Below are 26,385 nucleotides of genomic sequence, written 5' to 3' on the forward strand. Positions count from 1 at the left end.
TGGTAACTTGCATATTACGTACTGCTGTAATATGTCATGCAGCGCCGCGTTATCAACCAGGCAGAACAATCCTCCCATCCACCATAGATAATTTCTCAAATTGCTTATCTAATCTGTCTCAGCTGCTGCCTGAACCCAAACAAACAGATGAACTAGAAGAACTAACTAGCACTATGAGCACCATTCTCTCTAGAACATTGGATGTGGTTGCACCTATTAAATTAAAAAAGGTCAGAGAGAAAAATAAAGCACCATGGTATAACAATACTACACATGTTTTAAAGAGAGAAACGCGTATTTTAGAGCGTAAATGGAAACAAACTAATTTAGAGGTCTTTAGAATCGCGTGGAAAGACAGTATGTCACGTTATAAAAAGGCCCTAAAAGCGGCCAGGGCTGAGCACCTCCGCAAACTAATAGAAAACAACCAAAACAATCCAAGGTTTTTATTTAACACCGTGGCTAGACTAACAAATAAACAGACGTCACCCGAACAAAATATCCCGTTACAGTTCAGTAGTAATGATTTCATGAACTTCTTCACTGAGAAAATAGAAAGCATCAGAACCACAATTGTAAACGTTCAATCTTCAATCGCGCCTTATAATTCAGCTTCAATTATCACCCCGAAAGAACAATTACAGTGCTTTGCAACTATAGAACAAAAAGAGTTAAATAAACTTATCACTTCATCTAAAACAACAACATGTTTATTAGATCCTATACCAACTAAACTACTGAAAGAAGTGTTACCTGTAGTGGAAGAGCCTCTCCTCAATATTATTAACTCGTCTTTATCTTTAGGTCATGTTCCAAGAACATTTAAACTGGCAGTTATAAAACCTCTCATTAAGAAACCACAATTAGATCATAATAATCTAGCAAATTATAGACCCATTTCAAATCTTCCATTTATGTCTAAAATATTAGAAAAAGTGGTGTCCGCTCAACTGGGCTCTTTCTTGCAACAAAATGAGATCTATGAAAAGTTTCAGTCTGGATTCAGACCGCATCATAGCACTGAAACTGCGCTCGTTAAAATCACAAATGATTTACTTTTAGCTTCTGACCAAGGCTGTATCTCAATACTAGTTTTACTTGATCTTAGTGCTGCGTTCGATACTATAGATCATACATTACTCTTAGATCGACTACAAAATTATACTGGTGTTCAAGGACAAGCACTAAGCTGGTTCAAATCATACCTATCTGACCGCTACCATTTTGTCTATTTAAATAGAGAAAAATCGATCATAACTCCAGTAAACTATGGAGTGCCGCAGGGATCTGTATTAGGCCCTCTGTTATTTTCAATATATATGATGCCACTTGGAAATATTATAAGGAAACATGGAATTAGTTTCCATTGTTATGCTGATGACACTCAAATATATATTTCATCACGGCCGGATGAAAACGCAAAATTTTCCAAATTGACAGAGTGTGTTAAAGATATAAAAGATTGGATGACCCGTAATTTTCTTTTATTAAATCCAGACAAGACAGAGGTAATACTTATCGGTTCAAAAAACCGCCCACAAAACCTCGCACAATACAACTTTAACATCATAGGATGTCCTGTTACTTTATCCTCTACAGTAAAAGACCTGGGTGTCATACTCGATTGCAACCTGTCTTTTGAAAATCATATTTCATATGTTACAAAAACAGCATTTTTCCACCTTAGAAACATTGCTAAACTACGTAATATGCTATCAGTTTCTGATGCAGAAAAGTTAGTTCATGCATTCATGACCTCGAGACTGGATTACTGTAATGCTTTATTAGCTGGTTGTCCTGCATCCTCAATAAACAAGCTACAGTTAGTCCAAAATGCCGCCGCTAGAGTTCTTACTAGATCAAGAAAATATGATCATATAACACCGATTTTATCATCACTGCATTGGTTACCTATAAAGTTCCGTATTAATTACAAGGTATTGCTACTGACCTATAAAGCCCTAAACGGCTTAGCTCCAGTCTATTTAACGGATCTTTTATCACCCTATAATCCATCGCGCTCTTTAAGATCACTAAATTCAAGGCTTTTGGTCACACCTAGGATATCCAGAACCACCAAAGGAGGGAGAGCATTCTCACATTTGGCTCCAAAACTCTGGAATAGTCTTCCTGATACTGTTCGTTGCTCAGACTCGCTCTCCCAGTTTAAAACTAGATTAAAGTCGCATCTCTTCAGCCAGGCATTCATATAATCCTACAGTTCAAACTACAATCCGGCCTCTAGCTCATAAATGCCAGAGGAGAACTGGCCCCAGACTGAGCCTGGGTTCTCCCAAGGTTTTTTTTCTCCATTAGGTCACCTGATGGAGTTTTAGGACACCATTAGGTCACTTGATGGAGTTTTTCGGTTCCTTGCCACTGTTGCCTTTGGCTTGCTCAGTTGGGGATATTTTGGGGATATTTAATTTAATTTTATCAATCAATAAATTCCTCTTGAAACAAACTTTGTTGTATTATTTTAATTTAATACTGTGAAGCTGCTTTGATACAATCTGTATTGTGAAAAGCGCTATACAAATAAACTTGACTTGACTTGACTTGACATTATAGATGACATTATTCCTCCACAGGAAACAGGACTGAACTCGTTCAACTGTAGTCTAGATGACAAAAACAACATTCATCACACACTTGCGTATATGTTTGTGTGGTCAGTTATACTGGTTATAGTAAATGACAGCATCTGGTTTTGGTCGAACGTCTCTTTGGAAATCATTCAGAATTGTGAGAATTACAGACAGTTTCAGAAGTAATACAGTACAATATTTTCTGTTTCTAGAGTATTGATCAATCAAACATCTACCATAATGAAAGCTGTCAGTTAATGTGGGTATATTTAGGTCTATAACGGGTCTGGGTTTCACCTTATACCAACATCAGATGACAACAGACGTCAAGTTCAACAGTGGAGGAGAACGGATTTAAAATTCTTTGAACATTGTATTGAATTTGTTTTTGAGGCGAGTTGACCAACGCACCGTTTCTTATGACCAGCAATAAGTGAAAACATTCAACTCTGTGTTGATAAGTGAAGTGACTCGTGAAGGCTGAGTGTGGAAACACACATTCTCTGAATTTAACCCATCCATGTTAGTGCACACACACATTAGCAGACTGTGTTCAGTGTTCTCTAAAGCACTCCTGAACACATGAGTCTGTATTAAACACAGGAACATGATGGCTTCTCATGCAGAGCCGTCTGAGGGGTCAAAGGTCACGCACATTCAGCAGAGGTCTCCTGCCTTACCCTTAATCCACAGATTTATCTGGAGTCACTGAATCTTTTCACAATATCATGTATGGTAGATGGTGAAAGACACAATCTTGCATTGAGAAATTAGATTTTTTTTCATTGATTAACAATTCAGTGAAATTTGAAACTTTGCTTGTAAAGACCGAGGCTTTAGTGGATAATCCTCTCAAGTCTCCTTTATTTCTATAGCACTGAACACAATACAGAGAGTTTCAAAGCAGCTTTACAGAGATAACAGGAGAATAATGCAACAAATTTAGTTTCTGCTGTACAGTATCTAGAAGAAAATAGTGTCAGTCCAAACATTGAAAAATTTAAGAATATAAAGTTTTACACTTATTACCAGTTCACCTGCTCATTGTGGAACGTTTCAAAAGAGTTGTATAAACTTTTCACTTTTGTTTTGCCTCCATCGCAACCAAAATGTGTTTGTGTACAAAAATACAAAATCATTGGACATTTCTTCGTACTTTTGTCAGATAGATGAAGGTTCAAGAGAATTTACAAATCACAGATTCTTGATTTTATTGCGTTTGACAAGATTTTCCTTAATTCGGGTTGTTCATTGTTCTGTAATATATTCTTTCCATGGATTCAGACCTGGGAATTCCTCCCGGTGGGTTTGGATCTATGAGAGACAATTTATAATTAAGTTAAAAATAAGACATCAAGTCATGAATGTTGATGCAAAATAAATGTCATTATTCTTCATACACGTGTGTTTGTGTCAGTGTGAATAATAAATTATGGCATTTCTTTGACATGCACAGGATGTAAAACTGCATGATTTGTGATTATTAATATTTAGCTTATGATAAAAACAAAACATCAAACCAACTTTAATAAAATAAGCAATGATTTGATGTCTCAAGTTCCATAAGTTTCAACATAAGCACAAGTTTACCTGGTCCTCCTCCTCCTCCACCGGGCATTCTCAACACAATGAGAAGAACCGATAAATGTCTAATATTATAAAACCCAAGAGTTTGATGGTCTTCCAGTGGATCTCTTCCAAAAATCACCCGTAATTGATCTAGGTCTGACAAAAGAAAAACATTAATAACATATGATGAACAGCTCAAATGACACATGAATATCAAAATAATTGATACCTTAAACAACAAATGCTGTTTATGAACAGATAATTGCTATTTTTATTTATTTATTTAGTGCAGTTTAAATGTATTAATGCCAAAAGAAAAAGAAAAGACATGTCATTGCTCTGTGTTATCGCTGAAGAGTTAATAAATATTTTAACTTACCAGGAGCTCCACAAAACTTCTCTATGAATTTCTTCTTCAGTTCTCGGATGGTGGTTTTCTCAAACTTTTCTTCAGAATCCGCCACATCTAATGGTTTATTCTTCTTGTCGTTATAGTTGATGAGGACCTGATAGATCATTCTGAATCAGTTTTAGCAGAAAATTACAATGAACAGAGAAGAAACTGGAGTCGTTTGATCGCTGTAAGTGAAATTACAGTTTCACTTTCACTTTGATTGTTTTAAAGGGGCGTGTGTAACAGATCATAACCCAGTAGAGTTACTGGCCAGACGGTTAATGGGAGGAACACAGATCAGGGAAACATTATAACGTTAGTAAGCTCTTGTGTTTATTGAGCTTTGTGTTTTTAAATAACAGTGTTAATGTCCAACTCTTCTGTGTAGTGAAGACTTTTATAAAGGAGTTCACTGGAGTAAATTAATGAATGAATGAATGAAATACACTTTATTGTCCCCAAAGGGGAAATTTGTGTTGGATTCAAGGTGTTTACATTGACATTGAAACATTGAAATACATATGTTAAAAACACTAATATTATAATAAATAACAATTCCTATACACACACATACATACACATACATATACATACACATATATACACATCATTCATCATTTAACAATTTAATTGAAAAAGGGATAAAAGACTTCTTAAAACGGTTATATCTACACATCGGAAATCTGTATCGTCTTCCAGAAGGTAACAATTAATACTCAGTATACAGAACATGCAATGGATCAACCACGATTTTATGTGCTTCTCTCAGGACCGATTGTTCATATAATGACTCAAGAGACAAAGTTTCTTTTCTCCCAATAGTCTTCATCGCTATTCTAACCAAACGTGTGCACAAAAAGCATCCTTTAAGATTTTCTATGCTGTACTCGGACCAGACAGAAACAGTCTTTACCTCTGGTTTCCTAGATTTAAAAACAGTCTTATATATCGGGGATAAATGAATAATATTATGATCGGAATTTGCCAATGGAGGCTTTGGTCCAGCAATGTATGCTTTTTTAATATTACCATAACATTTATCTAGAATATTTTGATCACCTGTTGCACACTGAACATACTGTTCAAAACCAGTGAGCACTTGCTCCAATTTGCAATGGTTAAAATCTCCCAAAATAAGAACTGCTGCTCCTGGCGTCTTGTGCAGTTGCTGCTGGACACAGTCAGTTATTCGAGCTGCGGCCCTCGCAGCATTGCCATCCGGGGGAACATATACCGCGCACATAACAATATTCCCAAACTCCCTTGGCAAATAAACAGGTCTTAAAGATAAACAGAGTAGCTCCAAATCGGGGTTACATACCGCCTCCCGCACAGTATACTGCTTACACCAGTCATCTCTGATGTAAATGCCGATGCCTCCCCCTCTGCTCTTTCCAGCTGCCTCTGTTCTGTCCAAGCGAACCAGGGAGCGTCCTTCCAACTCCACTTCCAACTCCACTAGTGAATCAGGAATGTTCTGATGTAACCATGTCTCTGTGAACACCATGAGGCTTGATTCACGGTATTCAAAACACACTCTGTTGTTAATACGAAGCTCCTCCATTTTTCCTCTCAACGACCGTACGTTTCCAAAAACAACCGAAGGAAGCGGTGGTCTATTTCCTCTCCTCCGTATGTGTTGTCGTACACCACCCCTCTTCCCCCTCTTCCGTAAGCGCTTCGACTGAAGTAGTTGAGAATTCCGTGCCTCAGAGAAATCCACAGTTGTTAAAATGTCTCTTGTTCGAAGCGACAACAGCGTATCTCTGGTGTAGGTAATCAGTGACAAACACCCATCTTCCCCGCTTCTTCGCACTGCAAGGCCTCGATACACAAGTTCCCAAACAAACAGCGTCAGCAGAATAGTTCTCATACAGATCCCCATGGTACAATACGACCTTCTTCCGAATCAAATAATAAAAATACGTAATAAAATAAAAAATAACAATATTCCAACACGTAATCAATGTAACCAACACCTGAGTCCGGGTCGCCAGCAGAGCAGCGCCACCTGTGACATAAGAGACCTGTTGTGACTATGTCGGAATAGGGTCTAACATACATGTTGTGGTTGCTTGGATATAATTTTCTCTCTAATAGTATTAGTCTTGCAAGTAAAGAACTTTATGAATGATGGCTGTGTGGAAACATCTGAAGTTTAATTTCTCGTTAATTTAGCCCCTGTATCAAATAAATACCTAGGGTTGTGTTTGTTCTCTTCTAAGAGAGTCGTAGAGTAAGCAGATGCAGCAGTCTTTCTCTTTCTGTATGCGGTAACACTATCCTTCCATGACATGCGAAATACCCTGTGCGAATTCATGCAGTGTTTGTGCCGTGTACGGGGCGAACGAGAGGCGATTAACCTCTCCCGACCTGCAATCGGATGGTCCGATTCATTTCTGCCAATTTCCCCTCGTGACTATATCGCACAGGTGAAGCAGAGCTACGAATCGATTGCCCTAAACTCAGAGTTTTCCCCCTTACTGTGCCTGCGCGAAGACAGAAGTTAGAAAATGTAATCTCTAATGCAGCAAAAAAGAAAACAAAAAGCAGTAGATCTTGTAGATATCAAACTACTGCAGTTTAACAAACTGTTGCTTTCCTCCAGTTCGTGTTGCACAATGAATAAACAATATTGCCCATGTGTGCAGATACACCAGCGCCTCTTTTATTCATTTAGTGCTTAAATTAAATGCTTATTCATTAACCTTGCTAAAATTACACCGTGTATGCCAGCCTTAAGGGAAACCTTGTGTGGCCATGATATTGAACTGCTTTATTTGCCTGGTGAATGTCCTCAGATGTGGGTCATGGTGGTGTATATTCACCCAAAGGAAAAACGGCTATGGTGAAGGACACTGTTGAGTGGATCTGAAGCGCTGCTCTTTCAAACACACTTCAACAGTTGAAAACATTAGATTTCAGGTGTTTTTCACTTTTAAAAACACATCTCGATAAAATCTTGTTTCCTAGCAGTCTGAACATAGCTTACGAAACTTCCCCATTTCGCCGAGCTTTAACCTAAAAACAGATTCAAAGAGAGAGGGAGAGAGAGAGAGAAAGGGAGAGAGAGGAGTAAAGGGGCTGATTACTCTAGGCTCCTCCCACTCGTCCTCCTCCTCCAATCAGAATGCTGGAAGACTCATTGGTCACAGCTGTAATGGAGGACAGAAGCTTTAAAAGCTCTTGTGGTGAATCAGTGTGTGTCTGACACTCAGACCGCTCTCTATCTCTGTCATGTTCCTCTCTACGGTATGGTAATATAATGTTTCCTCCTGTCAGCTCCAGGCTCTTTTGGGCTGTTTGTGTGTGTTTTATTTAAAACCAGTTTGAGTCTCTATGTTGGGCTCATTATGGGGGAAACCTTTGACAGAAAACATTTCCAGTCTCTTACCCATTTGCTCATGAGTTTTTGTCCAGCTAACAATCTACATGAAGAAAAGTTTGTCCTCAGATTATTTAAAACAAACAGAAGAGAAATGGATGTTTTTCAGCATTTATAATGTTTCAGAAGATAGTAGTTAATCAGTGAATCCTGAAAGCTGTATGGCAGTTTCCACACTTCATTAAGCAGCACAGCCTTTCTCAGCTGATCATAAGAGAGGTTTCTTCAGCATCTCGGCAGTGTTTCTGAACCATCAGGGTTTATTTGAAATTAATTCAAGAAAATAACACAATATATAATAATGCATGAATAAAACAAAGATTTATATTTAATCTGTAACACAAAATAAAGCATTAATTTGTGTGCTAAACACAGATGAAGACAGAAATGAGGTTCAATATAATTTTTCTTCATGCTGGTTTGGAACGACAGTAAATGGCCTAAATTATAGGCAAAAAAAGAAGTGTCCCTTTTTCAAGATACTGTATTTAAAAGAATGATATAAAATCCAAATACGCTTTACAGATCCTTATTGGAAAGGGTTTGTTCATGAAATGTTTGAGAGAGTTCGTCACTAGATGTGTGACCTGGGAGAGTGTGCTGGTCCACATTGGCCTTCTCCTATGAAGTCCGTCCATCTGTTTACTGGCGGCTAACAAACAAAGATTGTAGGCTCATAGCGCCACCTACTGTACTGGGGTTGAATTTTTATTTTATTAATCCTCGAATAACACTAACATTAGAACATTGGCAAAGGATTGGTATACATACAAATACACACAAAATAAAATACATAATTGACACATAATTGACACATCTTACTACAAATTAAGAATAGTTACAAATTACTTTAAAAAAAACCTAAAAGTTATATAAAAAAATATATAAGGACACAGACACTGCAGTTGTATAAATTCACTAACATTACAGACATTGATACACTAGCAAATCTTCAAAATACATGGATTTCTTTATTTCTTTATAATATTTAAGGAATCTTAAAAAAAAATTCTTTAAATAATAAAAAAAGAGATTTAAGCATAAATCAATTTATAAAGTGGGGATTAAATGGAATACTGTTTACATTATTGTTCCTCATGAATGAAGAATTGCTATACAAAAAACTTAACAATATACTCCAGGGGTCCATTATAATAAAAAATAATATCTTTCTAAACTGAAAGAGTGTGTAACATTGGCAGAATGAAATATGTGAGAATATAGCATAACTCCTGCAGATGTTTTAAAGAGATCAGGTATTGGTTTTGTGCACATAAATGTGAGCCGATAAAAGTCGATTACCAAACATTGACATGGTCCACAAACGTTGATATTATGGTGTTATCTGAGACTGAGGCTGGGTAGATCCACTCCTGATAGTTATATATTTATATGGAGGGGTCTCATTTATTTCGTACTGATCGTCGTGCTAAAGGTGGAGGAGTGGCGATCTCTGCAGGCAACAGTACAATTATCCAAGTCTGTGCCGAGACGATTTGAAGTGCTAGTGTTGAATATTGAATCATTGCTGAATTGTGTTTTGACAGTTGTGGGATGCTATAGACCTCCTCCTGCGCCAAAGGACACATTGTCCTCATTGTCTGATAGTTTGTCATCTATGAAATATACCGAATTGGCTTTAATGGGAGACTTCAGTTGGGACTGGCTAACTCCTGCATCTGATCAAATTAAATGTTTTTGTGACTCAGCGAATCTGACCCAAATTATAGACTCGCAAACTAGGCCAAATCCTAAACCTCCTGACAAGTCTACGCTTCTTGATTTGTTTTTAACAAATGTGCCGCAGAAATACAAATGCTGTTTTTGCAAATGATATGAGTGATCACTGCGTTATTGCTGGTGTGAGAGATACCAGGATATCTTAATGTAAACCACGTATTATAATTAAGAGAAATCTGAAGTCGTTCTGTGAATAAGCTTTTTTTATTGATCTTAATCTCTGTGACTGGAGCGGGGGAATTTGATACCGGAGCCTGAAATCAGTAAAAATCACTATTTTTGGACATTATAAACAAGCATGCTTCTTTTATAGGAAATATAAGATGAAAGGGCGTGATGATCCGTGGTTTTCAGAGACAACACATCTGATCTACTTCATGAGCGTGATCTTGCTCGGTCAATGGCAAAGAAATCCAAAAATAGCTCAGACTGGAAACATTTTAGGCACCTGAGAAACAAATGTGTCTCTCAAATACGTAACGCAAAATCAGATTTTTATGTAAATGAAATATGTGATAGCTCAGCTAATCCCTCTAAATTTTGTAAAGTTATAAAATCACAGTCTTCTGACTCTAGGGATACCGTCATGCCAAATATTTTGAAGTGGAATGATAAAATTATTACAGATATGAAAAGTATGCTAGATTCCCTGAACCAGCACTTTATATCTTCTGGGTTGTTGATGTTTATATGCAACACAACAGAGGAGACAAGAGGACGACTCTTTGTCTAGGGAAAATTAACCTATCGATTTTGATCTTGTTCCTCTTGGTATATGATGCTCTTATGAAGTTAAATGCTAAGAAATCCACTGGTCCGGATGAGTTTGATCCATACTTTTTAAATATTGCTGCTGAACATATTGCAGGACCTTTGACACACATTTTCAACCTGACTATTGAAACTGGATTTATACTGAGTGTATTGAAGTCAGCATATGTCACTCCTTTATTAAAGGGTGGTGAATGATCAAATCCAAATAATTATAGGCCAATATCTAAGTGATCTGCTTTAGCCAAGGTTTTAGAAGGGCTTATAGTGACCAGTTGAAAGACTAATAGTAACAAAAAACATTTTAAATGAAAATGCATGAAAAACACAGCACTGTCACCGCCACTATGAAAGTGTTAAATGATTTCATAAGTGCTATTGATTCTAAAGAATATTGTGCTGTGCTGTTCTGAGATCTTTCAAAGGCGTTTGACACAGTTGACCACTATGTCCTGTCTCAGAGATTGGTGGATATTGGAATGCTCCAATATCAAAAAAGCTTTTTGACAGATCCAAAAGCTCCAAATGCTCCAAAAGCTGTCGAATGGTTTGGCAACTCTTTGAGTGGCAGAACACAAAGTTGTTCAGGGTGATGGTGTGTCCTCAAACTCATTACTTATACAAAATGGTGTCCCCCAGGGGTCCATTTTGGGTCCCATTTTATTTACTATTTATATAAATGACTTTTAAATGACGACTTTTCTAAATCAAGGAAAGCAGAAGATGCTTGTCAAACTGTTACACTAGATGAGAAAGTAATTGAACGAGTATCAGTCTATAAATATCTTGGTTTCCTTATAGAAGAAAATGTGTCCTTCAAACAGCATATAGAGTGTTTAACAAAAACACGTAGGCCCTGTCCACACTCGTTTAGCTGTATACGTAAACATTTTGTATCGTATCGGCGTTTCGTCCAGACGGATCCGGCGTTTTGGGAGACTGACACCGCTATTTTTTTTAAACCGGGTCCCAGAGTGGATAAATCTGAAAACGTTTTATATAGTGCGTTTTCGTGTGTACAGCCAATCCGGATATTCTGTGAAGCGATGATGTCATCACCCCACGTAGTCAGACACCGCTAAGTCACGTAACGGCAACAACAACTGCCGACTACATGCTTGTGTTCGTGCTGCAGAAACTACTGAGCCTCTTTTATTTCTTTATTTTATTTCTTATGCTATGATGCTTGTCTGTTGTCTTAAGACATTTCGTATTTTGTAGGGATGGGCATTTCAAGCAAAAATAATATTCGATCGCTGGGAATTATTTGATTTATTAGGGGAGACTGGGGACAGTTGCAACACTTCTCTCAGTTACTCAGACTATTTGGACTAGACCAACCAAATATGAATACATTAAACTTGCATCTGTCTGCTAATTACCCAAACCATTTAAAGATGATTACATATGACATATCGTTCACAGTATTTATTTGAATGGAAGAAGCCAGATGTTGGAACTTAACATGTTGCAACATGTTAAAAATACCTTATTTTTATCAGCATCCCAGATAGCTTAGAAGAACTCAATATTGCGACAAACTATTGACTCTCTTTTCCAGCACATTAGACACAGTTGCTCCGTTGCGCTTAACGAAGTTTAAAGAAATAGTCCAGTGCCGTGGTACAACGGGCACACTCGGCCCTTACAGTATTTCTCAATTTCTGAAACCTTGCTCCATTTTCTGAAAACATTAAACACAAAACCTCATCTTTAAGCACTATTTACAAAACCTCTGACTCCTCTTGCAAAATGAAACTTTCGCCTCAAAACAGTTTTACCTGTGTTCAAAATCAAACACTGCTCTCAAATCATAAACAAAGTGATCAATGATATACACTATCCAGCAGTCAGTAAACAATACACCAAATAACAGAAAACACATTGTTTAAAACATGTTCTCAGGGAGAACTAAATTTTTAACCTCAAGACAAATTTCATATTTTTCATTGTACAGTCATTGTTTCAATTTGTTCATTGTACAGTCTACAGCAATGCACTGTACTACAGTATACGATACTCAAAGGGACACAAATGAAAGGAGTAAACATGTGATCAATGTGCTTCTTGTCTTTGGCCTGGGTCTGGCCAGAGCACTTCGTCAACATCACAAGAAGCCTCTTGTGTGCCGTATCCAGCCCTGACATGACTCCTCACCAATATCACCACAGGCTAAATCCATGGCTTGCAGCAGATTTACTCTGGTGTAGGGTTGTCTATCACAAACTTTCCATCACCAAGAGGAGAAAAACTCAATCGGATTCAGGAAAGGCGAGTATGGAGGGAGGTACAAGTTCATAAACTGCCCATTGATGTTAAACCATTCCCTTACCTGAGCAGCTCGGTGGAAACTGACATACATAGGTGGGAATGGGATTCTCATTTAGCTCTTGACCCTGCTGCTCTTGACCCTGCTGCTCAAATAAAATATCTCTTAGATTGGCCATAAGTCTTAGAAGGTGCTGGGTGTTATATGGCCCGAGTGTAACATGGTGATGTAGAACACCATGATTGCTGATAGCAGCACAGATTGTGGCATTGCCACCTCGTTGACCAGGGACTTCAACAATGGCCCGCTGTCCAATCATGTTTCGGCCTCTCCTTCTCTTCGTTAGATTGAAGCCTGCTTCATCGACAAAGATGAACTCATGGGGTTTGTCCAAGGATACCATGTCAAATATTGTTTCTGTGTAGAAATACAATATACTGTATTTAGATTTTTGTAAGTCTTACAGAGACAGTGATATACTGTAGAGTACAATTAGGCCTACTGTATGCACTTCTGATTCCCATCCATTGTATGTAATGTCATTCACATAGTATGTGTTAGCAGGGGTTAAATTGGTATTTATTATGTGGGGGCGCTCTCCCTAGGGGGGTCCCGGGGTATGCCCCCCCGTGAAATTTTTTTTGAAAAATAAACTATTAAATGGCATTTTCTGGAGAGTTTTGTGCAAAGAAATGGAGAAATTGAGTCTTACATGATATGTGAAAAACTGCAAGGTTAAGAGCATATTTGCATTGTTGTAGTATCAACAGGTATTAGGACATTTAGCATTTACATTACTGTTAATCAGCAGTGGTGGAATGAAACGAAGTACAAATAGCCTACTTTTCTTAAGTAGAATCAATAGTGCATACTTTTGACTCTTACTTCGTTACATTTTGCAGCAATTATTATACTTTCTACTCCACTACATTTCTACAACGTTTCGTTACATTTTCTGATCAGTTTTTCCCCCTGCCAAACAGGGATTGAAAAAAATGTCCTGTTTTCGGTGCTGATGCGGTGACGCGTTCATGTAACATAAGGGCGGCGCTGCCAATAAAGCACGTAAAAGCTGTCACAAAGAACCGGCAAAAGTAATGATTATGAATATGTAAAATATAGCAAGGAGACATTTTAATTGTTTATTAATAAACAAGTGTTTTCTATTTCAGTGCCCTGCCTGCATAGATGAAGTTGACGATGCTATCCTCGCAATCTTCGCAGTAGTGAACGCGCCAGAGAGAAATGCACATTTCGGATTACACAAGCAGCGGTCTGTTTTCTTTCGTTTTGAATTGTTCTGTTTAAAAGAAGACCTTCCAAGCTTTCTATAGATATATTTATCAGGTCTGTCAGGCAAGTAGGCTCCCTTATACGCTGAGTTTCGGTTCATTTATGAGACGAGAGTCCAGTTCACTCGCCGGCGCGTCCGTGTCGTGATTATCTAAATTGTTTATATACTATATTTACGTCTTATTAATTAAATCCAGGCAATTGGTTGATGAAACATTGATTACAATTAAGATACAATTAATACAAAACGAAATTCATTTTAAAGAAGGCTTTGTGCTTTCTGTTTGAGGTCTCAGTGAAAGTTTTAAACAGTCTGTCAGTGCCGCTTTCAGAGCGGTCCCGTCCGTAACATTGTTTTTTCCTCATATGTGAAGTGCAAACATGAAAAATTAAATAAAATGAATGTTATGTTCTGTGGAGAGCCAACCCTTCTTCATCCGGAGGGTAGTATTACTTTGGTTTGCAGTGTAATTCACAGAATTACAAAAAATGATTTTGCCACCTAAAAGTTAAAGATTTTTTGTGTCACGTCCACGGCATGTGTACCCTATTTCCCTCATATTAAATATAAAACGCTTGATTACACATTGTATTACCTTGTTATGATATAGTGACCCATACAATGTGCCAAATATATTTTCCTTACCTTGTCATTCAAGGCAGGGCACTTTTTGTACAACCAGCGTTGTGCTGAACTTGACAAAATTGATCTGCTGCTGCAGCGGCGGCCAGCAGCTCGTGGGTTTTTTTTTTTTTTTAAAAGGCAGTAGAAGGTTCTGGAACTTTTGCGCACTACGGATCTCCCAGGAACATTCATTATTGCTGCGTACATTTATCCGTGTCGGAGTTCTGAGAAGTAGCCTATCTAGATGCGCATGGCATGCGTGAGCGGTGCGCGATCATGGTCGACTGACAACGAGATTAAGCAGCTGAACAAGAATACGGCCGTGTCCCGATTGTTCTCATCTCAGCTCCGCCGAGACAAAATAGACATGCCATTTCAAAATCTTTCATTTATAATCAGAAATATGTTTGCAAAAGCATCACTTTCATCAAATTTTTTGTGACATAATTTCCAGTAGGCAAATGACTGCAAACGAGCAGGCTTATGTGCCGGGGCTGAGCCCCGGAGAGCCCCGGCCCAATTTAACCACTGTGTGTTAGTACTGTAGACAATCTGGATTACAGTAAATGTTTCTAAATGTACACTTACTTGCACATACTGGGCTCGCAGTTCTTTCACCCTTGGTGAGTTGCGCTCAAAAGGTACTCTGTATACTTGTTTCATTCGCATCCTGTTACGATGGAGGACACGGTCAACTGTGGAAATGCTCACACTATCGATTCCCTGGAAGTGTGTGTTGTCTTGTATCACTCGTTCCTGGATTTCTCTGAGTCGTATTACATTATCTTGAAGGACCATGCCCACTATAACGGCCTCTTGTTCCCGAGGGAGTATAGCTGTCCTTCCACCTGCATGTGGCAGCCTTGCAATTCTACAAAAAGTAGATGTGCAGTTATTAGAAAAATTCATGCAGTACTATACATAGTGATTTACTGTACAAATGTCTTTTGAAACAGTTGCATATAGTGTAGTACAGTAAATTTGCAATTACAAAAATACAGTAGTATACTGTACCGGTTCTCTTCTCTGAATGTCCTTACTATGGAGGACACAGAAAATCGGCTCAAATTGGGTTGCACTCGAAGTCCTGCTTCCCTCACTGTCAGTCCATGGACGAGAACATGGTCTGACTGTTGCTCGAATTTCATCAGAAATGTCCACTTTGTCTTCCTCCTCCTCCTCTTCCTCCTCTTCCTCTTTCTTGCCCTCCTCCTCTTCGCCCACCTCGCATACGCACTCGTCCTCTCACATTGTTTCCTCTATCCATTCTCAAGACGAGTTGGCAAAAGTTTTAGAAGTGGATTCCCTGTCTTTCAGACCGCTGAATGAGGTTCGCTGGCTGTCACGTTACCAAGCTGTTAATGCATTTTTGCAGAATTACAGTCTGTTAACGGAGTACTGTACAAAAGAAGCAGACAACGACGATCCGATTGCGAAATACTGTCTCAAACTATCTGATCCCAAGTACAGAGCTGCAATTACTGTTCTTGGAGATGTGTTGGAAGAACTAGCTCAGCTCAGTAATCTTAGCATTAGTGATGCTCACTGCTTTGCCAGAGCTAAGATGGAAAAACTTCGATCTCAGCATGTTCACTGGAGCACCCATGTGAACGAGCTGTTGGGGAAACATGACAGTGTGATAAATACAGCCGACATTATTCTGTTTGTCCGCAAAGTTTGTGACCATCTTGATGCACGATTTCCTGAAGGTGAGCTTAAAGAATGGTCTGCTTTTAGCCTAGAAACATTGGATTCAACACTCGATTTTGATCATGGCACGAACGATGTAACCAGACTGACAGAGAAGTTCCACGCTTTTCTAAAACAAAGAGATGATGACGCCACCGAAAGCATCGCTGAAATGGTAACCTGGACACTAAAAGCTCAGGAGTTTGTGGAGCTTGCACAGTTAACTGACATTTGCTGGACATTCCAAGCGTCTAGTGCAGACTGTGAACGCGGATTCAGTCTCATGAACCGTATCAAGACAAACTCACCTAACGACTTCAGACCACCCACTCGGATCAGCTAATGAGAATCCGGTCTACGCAAGCAGATAGGTCTATCAATCTGGACAAGGTCTATAACCACTGGACAGGTGTTCAGGACAGACGGGAGAAGTTTTAAAGGTACTTGTTTTATAGGCTACATTATTAATAATGCATGCATTTAATGTGTTTGACTGCAATATTTATACTTTTTGCTGAAATATACATTTTTATATCATTTTATATATTATGTTTAAGTATTGTGGTTAATTATCTGATTAAAGCTTTACACTTTATTTAAAAGGTTAAGTTACTGTAACAAGGTCTGTAGTCACTGAAAGAAAATAAGCAGATAATGTTATTATTGTGATGCATCTTTGTCTTCAGATGCTGTTTTGAGAGCGGTTCCAGATCTCCACGGCCCTGCACAGCCAGTCGAGAGAGCAATGAAGCACTGTTACACTAAAGGTTTTTAAAACTGTTTGTATATCTTTTTAATCCAATCTGGTTTAATAAAATGTGTTTGGTTAAAAATATTGAACTTTTATTTTTACTATACTGTAAAATTTGTTGAACAGTTAATAAAATTTACTCATTCTGTCAAACTATAGTTCATTAGGTAATGGTAACATGCTCTTTTTGTGACAACATACATTTTTTGATGAAATTGCTCACAGTTTAAAGGTTTGCGCTCAGATTTTTATTTTATTTGCTCAGCACAGTAAAAAATTAGAGGGAACATTGGGTGTCACATCATTTGAAACCGGTTAAATCAGTTTTGAGTGGTTGTGTTCGATCAATGACATGTGTTTCTCTATTTGTATTTGATTGTCACTTGTGTTTACCGGTATGGATGACGTGCATTACAGTGCAGAATGTGTTTTGAGAATGAGAATGTGTTTAGAGTTTTGCTGAAAAGTCTAAGTGAGATCTGCACATTGTGTTTTACCATGTGAAATGGTTTAAGTTATTGATGGCAGACTGCACAATTAGCTCAATGAGATTAGGCAACTGCCAATGGGTTTTAGTGTTTTAGCAATTGAACTGTAAAAAAAACTGTAAGAGAACAGCCAGAAAAATGGAGCGCAACTGGAAGAAAACACAACTAGAGGTTTTTTTCTTGTATTTTGTTGAAAGAGAGCATTATTGCTTACAGAAAGGCCTTAAACACGTCTAGATCTGCTTATTTTTCGACCCTCTTAGAAGAAAACAAATACAACCCTAGGTATTTATTTGAACTAATGAGAAATGAAGCTTCAACACCAGATGTTTTCAAACAGCACAGCAGTAATGACTTTATTTTATACCCGTGTATCTGAAGCGCTGCTCTTTCAAACACACTTCAACAGTTGAAAACATTAGATTTCATGTGTTTTTCACTTTTAAAAACACATCTGGATAAAGTCATATGTTTCGTAGCAGTCTGAACATAGCTTACGAAACGCTTCACTGAGCTTTAACCCAGAGAGGGAGAGAAGCTGATTACTCTAGGCTCCTCCCACTCGTCCTCCTCCACCAATCAGAATGCTGGAAGACTCATTGGTCACAGCTGTAATGGAGGACAGAAGCTTTAAAAGCTCTTGTGGTGAATCAGTGTGTGTCTGACACTCAGACCGCTCTCTATCTCTGTCATGTTCCTCTCTACGGTATGGTAATATAATGTTTCCTCCTGTCAGCTCCAGGCTCTTTTGGGCTGTTTGTGTGTGTTTTATTTAAAACCAGTTTGAGTCTCTATGTTGGGCTAGGGTGACCATATTCCAGGTCATGTCCGGCCGGGATTTCGAGATCGCCCAAAATATCCGCGATTCGGCTTTTACTTTCTCGTCGCCATTCATTTTGTTTACATGTACACCTTTTGATTCAGTAGTACTGAATTACTTCCGATTGGTTAATCTGAATGTAGTGTTTACATGAACACTAAACAAGTGATCGGTTGATGTGCGTTCTAGCATTGCTAAGAAAATTCCTGTGTTTTCGTCTCGATCGGGATCCGTGTGAATCAGAATGCATGACCTGCAAAGCTGGCACGTACGTGTCAGTGTCAAATAACGTAATAATGTAAACATAATGAATGGTGACTGAAGAAAGCAAAAGCCGAATCCCGGGCATTTTGGGCGATCTCGAAATCCTGGCCAGATATGTCCTGGTTAAACAGGACGTATGGTCACCCTATGTTGGGCTCATTATGGGGGAAACCTTTGACAGAAAACATTTCCAGTCTCTTACCCATTTGCTCATGAGTTTTTGTCCAGCTAACAATCTACATGAAGAAAAGTTTGTCCTCAGATTATTTAAAACAAACAGAAGAGAAATGGATGTTTTTCAGCATTTATAATGTTTCTAAAGATAGTAGTTAATCAGTGAATCCTGAAAGCTGAAGCTGTATGGCAGTCTCCACACTTCATTAAGCAGCACAGCCTTTCTCAGCTGATCATAAGAGAGGTTTCTTCAGCATCTCGGCAGTGTTTCTGAACCATCAGGGTTTATTTGAAATTAATTCAAGAAAATAACACAATATATAATAATGCATGAATAAAACAAAGATTTATATTTAATCTGTAACACAAAATAAGACATTAATTTGTGTGCTAAACACAGATGAAGACAGAAATGAGGCTAAATATAAGTCGACATTCTTCATGCTGGTCTGGAACGACAGTAAATGGCCTAAATTACAGGCAAAACAAGAAGTGTCCCTTTTTCAAGATACTGTATTTAAAAGAATGAGATATATATATATATATATAAAATCCAAATATGCTTTACAGATCCTTATTGGAAAGGGTTAGTTGTTTATGAAACGTTTGCACATGCACCTGAGGAACAGTCCTTAAGAGACTAACAGATTACAGAGAGAAGAAATGGTAAATGGACTGCATTTATATAGTGCTTTCAACAGACCCATGGCCACCAAAGCGCTTTACATATTGCCTCACATTCACTCATTCATACACCGACGGCGGTGGAAATCCATCATGTGCAGTTTCTAGACAGACTAAAGAATAAACCAAACACTTTAAAACTAGATAAATATGGTTTAAATTACACAGAAAAAAAGAGTCCATAAAAGGAATGAAAACATGACATGAGAAACGAGCAGATCAACGATATGACCATGAACAATAACAAACTAAAAGACATTACTGATAAATCTGAAATCATGAAGAAATCTAGACGGGTGATGCTCTTATGAACGCACCAATTAAATGGGAACTCCTCCTGTCCAATATGGACCCGTACTGTGTATCTAACAGAGAGAAAGATGAGGAAGGAGAATATAATATAGAATCTAATGTAAAGCATCTCCTCAAACACAGCTTAGTGTAAAGTGAAACCGGAAATGTCTATCTCTACACTCGCTGACCGGAAATCCAACATGGCGGCCGCGAGCAACTAGACCATTACGTTAGTTGCAAACAAACAAATAAAATAAACATTTGTTGAGGTTTCTGAGACGGCACACTCCACGACCCACCAGTGGAGAAATACTGCTCTACATTTCATATGTTTATATCATGTCTTCTACATTGAAAATATACACAATCTGAGGCTAAACATGTCATGCTAACACAAGCAAACCCGAGTGACTGGACAATGCAGTCGAGAGCCTCAACACTAGTGTTACCGGTTCAAGATTCACTGTACTGATGTAATTACAGTAGTAAACTCACAGAAACAGCAGCTGTTGAGAGAGTTCCTCACTAGATGTGTTAACTAGTGATGTGACATTTGAACCGAGGCGTCGGAGCGTGTGTCGAGAAAAAGTGGGCGTGCCAGATGAAGCCGCGATTCGAGGCTTGTGTTGTTAACGTGAAAATCACGTGAATGACAAACGAGGCCTCGGTTTGTGTGGATACGTCATAGGTTCGGTCTGAGTGTCGCTTCCGGATAAAAGGTGGTTCGAAACTCGCGCCTACTTGTGGGTGTTGCAGGAGTAGTAGAAGCAGTTGTAGTGTCAGAGAGTCAGAGAGTTAGATAACTATCATTGTCATTGTCGTTATTGTGTCATGTGTGAGGGCTGTATATTACATTATCAAGTTAGAATAGTTATAGTATATTATTATTATTATAGTATGCCTAGCTATATTATAGTCTTGTTATATTAATTAGATAAGATTATTTGGATTGTTCTGGATTTTTGCATCTGGACTGGACTGCTTTTTGATTAGGATTGCCCTTTTGGATTTGTTTGCTTTTTGTGACTCTTCCTTTTTCCTGGTAATGGAGCCAGCAAGAAAGAGGGAATCCTCCCCTGTCTGGGCTCAACAGAAGCATCAGTGTCCTCATTTGTACCACTGCCATTTTTACATTCCTCTGCATCCTCTGTTCCTTGTGAAAGGATCTTTTCCAAGGCTAGAGAGATTTTGTCCAAGAAGAGGAATCGTCTTAACCCTAACACACTTGAAATAATTCTGTTTCTCAATAAAAAAATCTATTGTAATCCTTCCTTCCGGACTATTCTGTTGCAGTTTGCTTTAATCTTATCTATAATCTGTTAAATTAATAAATGTACTTTATTACACTCCCTCTAACATAAGCACTGCACTCAACACAGTATCACTGTTGTTGTTCATACTGTCACTATCCAAACAATTTATGAATAATTACTTAACAGTGTGTGTGACTGCACAAGTAAATTCAGACAGAGAAAGATCCATATTTTATATTATACACAGTAATGGACAAATGTCTGATCATGTCTTTTAATTATTGCAAATGAAAGGTTACAGACATCAACAGTGAGTACAAAATTACGGTGACGCATTGCTGCCACATACATATTATTTTTTCCCCTCAATTATGTCGGAATAACGAGATCTTATGTCGTTTTAATGACATCTTTTCTCGTAATAACGAGATCTTATGTCGTTAAAACGACATCTTTTTCTCGTAATAACGAGATCTTATGTCGTTAAAACGACATATTTTTTTGCCCTTATAAGGACATGTGTAGTCATGTACAAAATATGCCTTTATCCATATAAAATTGACAGCCTATCGCGCCTTTATCACACGTTCAAAAAGCTTAAGCAAATAGTAGCAGCCCCCAATCATGCAAAATTAATCAATGAGGCCCTTTTTTGAAAATATATTTTAAATAGGCCTATACGTTTTTATATATACATTATATATTATATATAAGATTTATTTTTGTTAATAGGCTATATCTTCATTCATTACCTAGAGATATAAGTAAAACACAACAGAACATTTTACAACATTGTGTTCTTATTTTGTTTAATTAACGAAATGTCAATCTTCGTCTTTATAACAGAAGATACAATACAATACAAAAATCTTCAAGATGTATAACGGATTGTCACCTTATAAACAGTCCTTTTTTAATGGAATAATACACCCTTATAATAAAGAAAAAGCTTCAGTAATAAAGAATATGAACACAATGCATTTAATTATACGTTAAGCGTTTTCCTTCCATAGAACCCTTTATTATAAAGAAAATAGGTGGCTCTTAACGTGTCTTTCTATGGGAGGATGGCATTGCGGTGCACAGCAAATATTAAATGCATGCAATGCAAATATTCAATGGTATTCAATGCAAAACAAAAATGAAAAATACAAGTAGCCAATAAAATAAACAAATTATTGTGGCATTAATTAGCCCATAAACAATATTTATTTTAAAGCCTAAACGAATTTGTTTAGGCCAGCGTTGGGCGTTTATCTGCAGGCTAAGTGTTTCAGCCGCCCTTTTCAAACTGGCGCAATAAAATGCAACAGAATTTGATTAGTTAAACATGAAGAGGATTATCCGTCTGGCATAGCCGCTCGCTCTAACGTTATCCTAGATAAATGTTTGCTATTATTAAGCGCATATCCAAGTGTTTGTGCGGAGTGTGGAGCGCGCACTATGACATGGATGGAGGCGCCGGTGCCATCACTCTCATTTTCCTATCAACAGTGGAAACAACTTAAAATACTCCATCATTTCTGGTCATACAGAAAATAATAATACATCAGTCGCAACTACTTTTATTTGTGTAAACTCACAACAACAAGAAAACGGTGTGCTTTTGTAAAATAAAATAAAACGAACAGGGCGCGCTTTCATGATCTCTGTCAATTGGAGCGCGCCTCAAAAATGAACTGAAAAACAGTGTATAGACAAGCCTCACAGACATGAGAAATATAACTATAAAGTTTATAATAAAAAAATGTCCACCAACGAAAAAAAATCCAATCGAAAGCAAATACGGTACCATCTGATTATGTAATCCTGTCCGTATGAAAGGCGCATCTAGGCTACATTACAGCGGAGATGTATGGAGATATGTATGCAGGCAGCCTACACTGATTTAGAAAAGACTAGTTCATTAATAAACAATTAAAATGCTTCGTTATTTTTTTCAGATACATTTATTATATCATTAGCCTACTTTTGCCGGTGCTTTGCGGCAAGTTTTATGCATGCGCTTGAGCACGGAATATAGGCTATAGCCTACATGCACCCAGGATTGAATATAAACGTGCGATTAGTCCTAATTGCTTAAATGAATGACTACTAGTCTAGAAAAATCCTTTAGTCTATGGCAACTCTAATCAATAGCCTACATTTAATATTTGACATTATTTCATTAGTAATTAGTATCCAGCTCTTCACATTTAATAAGTTGAGTTAGCATAATTAATGAACTAATAAAATGATAAAATAAAATTTAAATTAAGATACTAACCATATATTTCTATATAGCATTGCTTATTCCACCACACAAAGGACTGTTTATAAGGTGACAATCTGTTATACATGTGAAGATTGTAGGCTGTATCTTGAAGATTTGTGTATTTATTGTATTGTATCTTCTGTTATAAAGACGAAGATTGACATTTCGTTAATTAAACAAAATAAGAAACACAATGTTGTAAAATGTTCTGTTGTGTTTTGACTACTTATATCTCTAGGTAATGAATGAAGATATAGCCTATTTACAAAAATAAATCTTATATATAATATATATATATATAAAAACTTATAGGCCTATTTAAAATATATTTTCAAAAAAGGGCCTCATTGATTAATTTTGCATGATTGGGGGCTGCTACTATTTGCTTAAGCTTTTTGAACGTGTGATAAAGGCGCGATAGGCTGTCAATTTTATATGGATAAAGGCATATTTTGTACATGACTACACATGTCCTTATAAGGGCAAAAAAATATGTCGTTTTAACGACATAAGATCTCGTTATTATGACATAATTGAGGGGAAAAAATAATATGTATGTGGCAGCAATGCGTCACCGTACAAAATAAATAAATATTTTTATTTATAAAAGTATTTTTATAAAATATACATTGTTTTATAAAAAATATATTTTTTTATAGAGGGAGGGAGGGCGACACTGGTTCAGAATGAATTAATTTGTCTGCTATTTCTTTGCACAGTAGCTGGGTGTCACTAGTGAGCAATGCTAAATGAAGCTTCGAGTAATGAACCTTTGGCTGAAGCAATGGGCTGCGAGGTCTCAGTGGTTCAGGAGGCCTCACTTTGCCATCACTAGTGTTAACGTTACCTGGGACAATGTGCCGGTCCACTGTGGCCTTCTCTAACGAAGGCGACCTCCTGGCCTGTCCTCTGGCCGATGGTGTAAAGAGCACTAACGGCGTGCTGCTGTTTCTCCATTTTGCGTTTGTCCACATTTCTTCTGCTTTTATGCGTTTACTGATGATTAGCAAACAAACAAAGGTTGTAGGTTCATAGCGCCACCTACTGTGCTGGAGTTGAATTTATTAATCCCCGAATAACAATAACATTAGTACATTTGGAAAGGATGTAAAAGCAAAGGATTGGCAATACATACAAATACACACACAAAATAAAATACAAAATTTCTACATAATTGACAGATCTTACCACAAATTAATAATAGTTACAAATTACTTAATAAAAGAAACCTTAAAAGTTATTTATGACATGACAAGGACACAGACACTGCAATTCACTAACATGCAGACATTGACTAGCAAATCTTCTAAATACATGGATTTCTTTTGGAATATTTAAGGAATCTTAGGATTTTTTATTCTTCAAATAAAAAAAGAGCTTTAAGAAATGGAGAATAGTTACATTTATAAAGTGGGGATTAGATGGAATACCGTTTGCATAATTGCTGCATATGAATTTGCCATAAAAAAATTAGCAATATACTCCAGGGATCCATTATAATAAAACAATAATGTCTTTCAAAACTGAAAGAGTGTGTAACATTGGCAGTATGAAATATGTGAGAATATAACATAACTCCTGCAGATGTTTTTAAGAGATCTGTATTTAAAAGAATGTTATAAAATCCAAATACGCTTTACAGATCCTTATTGGAAAGGGTTTGTATTTCATGAAATGTTTGCACATGCACCTGAGGAACAGTCCTTAAGAGACTAACAGATTACAGAGAGAAGAACCTGAAGGTCACTGTTCCAATAACTGATGATCAACAGGTTACAGTAGTAAACTCTCAGAAACAGCAGATGTTGAGAGAGTTCCTCACTAGATGTTTGACCTGGGCGCGTGTGGAGGTCCGGTTTGGCCTTCATTAATGAAGTCCACCTTCAGGCTCTTCCTCTGGCCGTAGGTGAATGATGCAGAAACTGGGTGATCCATATATATATATATATGTATTTTTTTCTTTTTTTCTTTTTTTTTCTTCTGTTTTGATGTTCTTCCGAGTTTCTTCTTTTATGTGTTTACTGGCAGCTAGCAAACAAAGTTTCTAGGTTCATAGCGCCACCTACTGTACTGGAGTGTAGTGGTGGGCAGATCGAGGCTTCGAAACAATCCGACACCCGTCTCAACAGTGACACCTAGTGGTCACTTGCAGGTGTTGATCTGAAACAACCTTGACAAGGAGCCATTAAAAAAAAAAAAAAAAAAAGTATTGTATTTTTCTAATATGTGAAGCTTGTAACCTGTAGGCTCCTCACTGTGCATAATGTTATTGTGGTCATGAAAAATGAATATTAATAAAAGAAATCAAGCCGCAATGTCTCACTTTTTTTAAGATTTTTATTCAAAAATATTAATTTCTCTGCTGTGGAAGGACTTAGTCTACTACTTTTTTTACAGATAATTTCTCCAGCCTTTGAAAAAATCCTCTCATAATGGACACTTGTTGCTGGCATGCAAAGATATTTTTTAGCAAGGACATACAAATGAGGAAAGATTACTGCTCTCTCTTTCCAGTAAGTTAGGGGATCATGAGTTCTGGCCAAAAACGTATCGTTGAGGTATTTTTACACTTCCACTGTGGCATCAGCTGTAGCATTGTGCATCATCTGGGTTTCACGGGTACGATTATCAAAAAGTTCCCATAAACTGTCCTGTGTTTCTACTGGTGTTGATGATGATGGGCCTGATGTTGATATTTGTGGCTCTGAATGAAAATGAAAACAGCAATTAGTAACAAATCCTAAACTGACGGCATATATGAAGTATAAAATACATGAATCAGATTACATCACATAACATAGACTGACACTGCTCACCAGGAGTTGTGTTTGAGCGCATTAGCGAAGCGCACTCCAGTGTGATGTGCTCTTCAGCGTCCTGGGCTTCGGCAGGATCTCCAAATGCCACATTTCTGAGCCTTGGGTCCAGCAGTGTAGCCAGTGTGGAGTGCAGACCTTCTTGCAGATGTGAGCCTTTTACATGGGCAGTTAATTACTGCGTTGCATGTCCTTTTTTCTGTGCAAGCTTGGTTGCAGTAGTGACAATGATTGTTGAATAATGTCATACTCAAGACTTGTCAG

At 37.6% G+C, this 26,385-nt stretch overlaps 1 protein-coding gene and 1 long non-coding RNA gene across 2 annotated transcripts in view; both read right to left on the reverse strand.

Annotated features, from left to right (window-relative positions):
* LOC309491306 overlaps window positions 1-26,385 on the reverse strand; it is a 227,879-nt gene that overhangs the window by 160,810 nt on the left and 40,684 nt on the right. The gene's annotated exons all lie outside the window — the stretch shown is intronic.
* Window positions 3,436-4,754, reverse strand: LOC309491284 (uncharacterized protein). The gene is made up of 3 exons (XM_082160801.1): window positions 4,537-4,754; window positions 4,179-4,313; window positions 3,436-3,902 (listed from the first exon to the last, which is right to left on the reverse strand). Exons 1-3 carry the CDS (start codon window positions 4,673-4,675, stop codon window positions 3,823-3,825), a joined length of 354 nt encoding a protein of 117 aa, XP_082016927.1. The 5' UTR covers window positions 4,676-4,754; the 3' UTR covers window positions 3,436-3,822.

The sequence above is a fragment of the Leuciscus leuciscus genome (assembly GCF_965113295.1).
Source record: "Leuciscus leuciscus genome assembly, chromosome: 25".
Classification (NCBI taxonomy): Eukaryota; Metazoa; Chordata; class Actinopteri; order Cypriniformes; family Leuciscidae; genus Leuciscus; species Leuciscus leuciscus.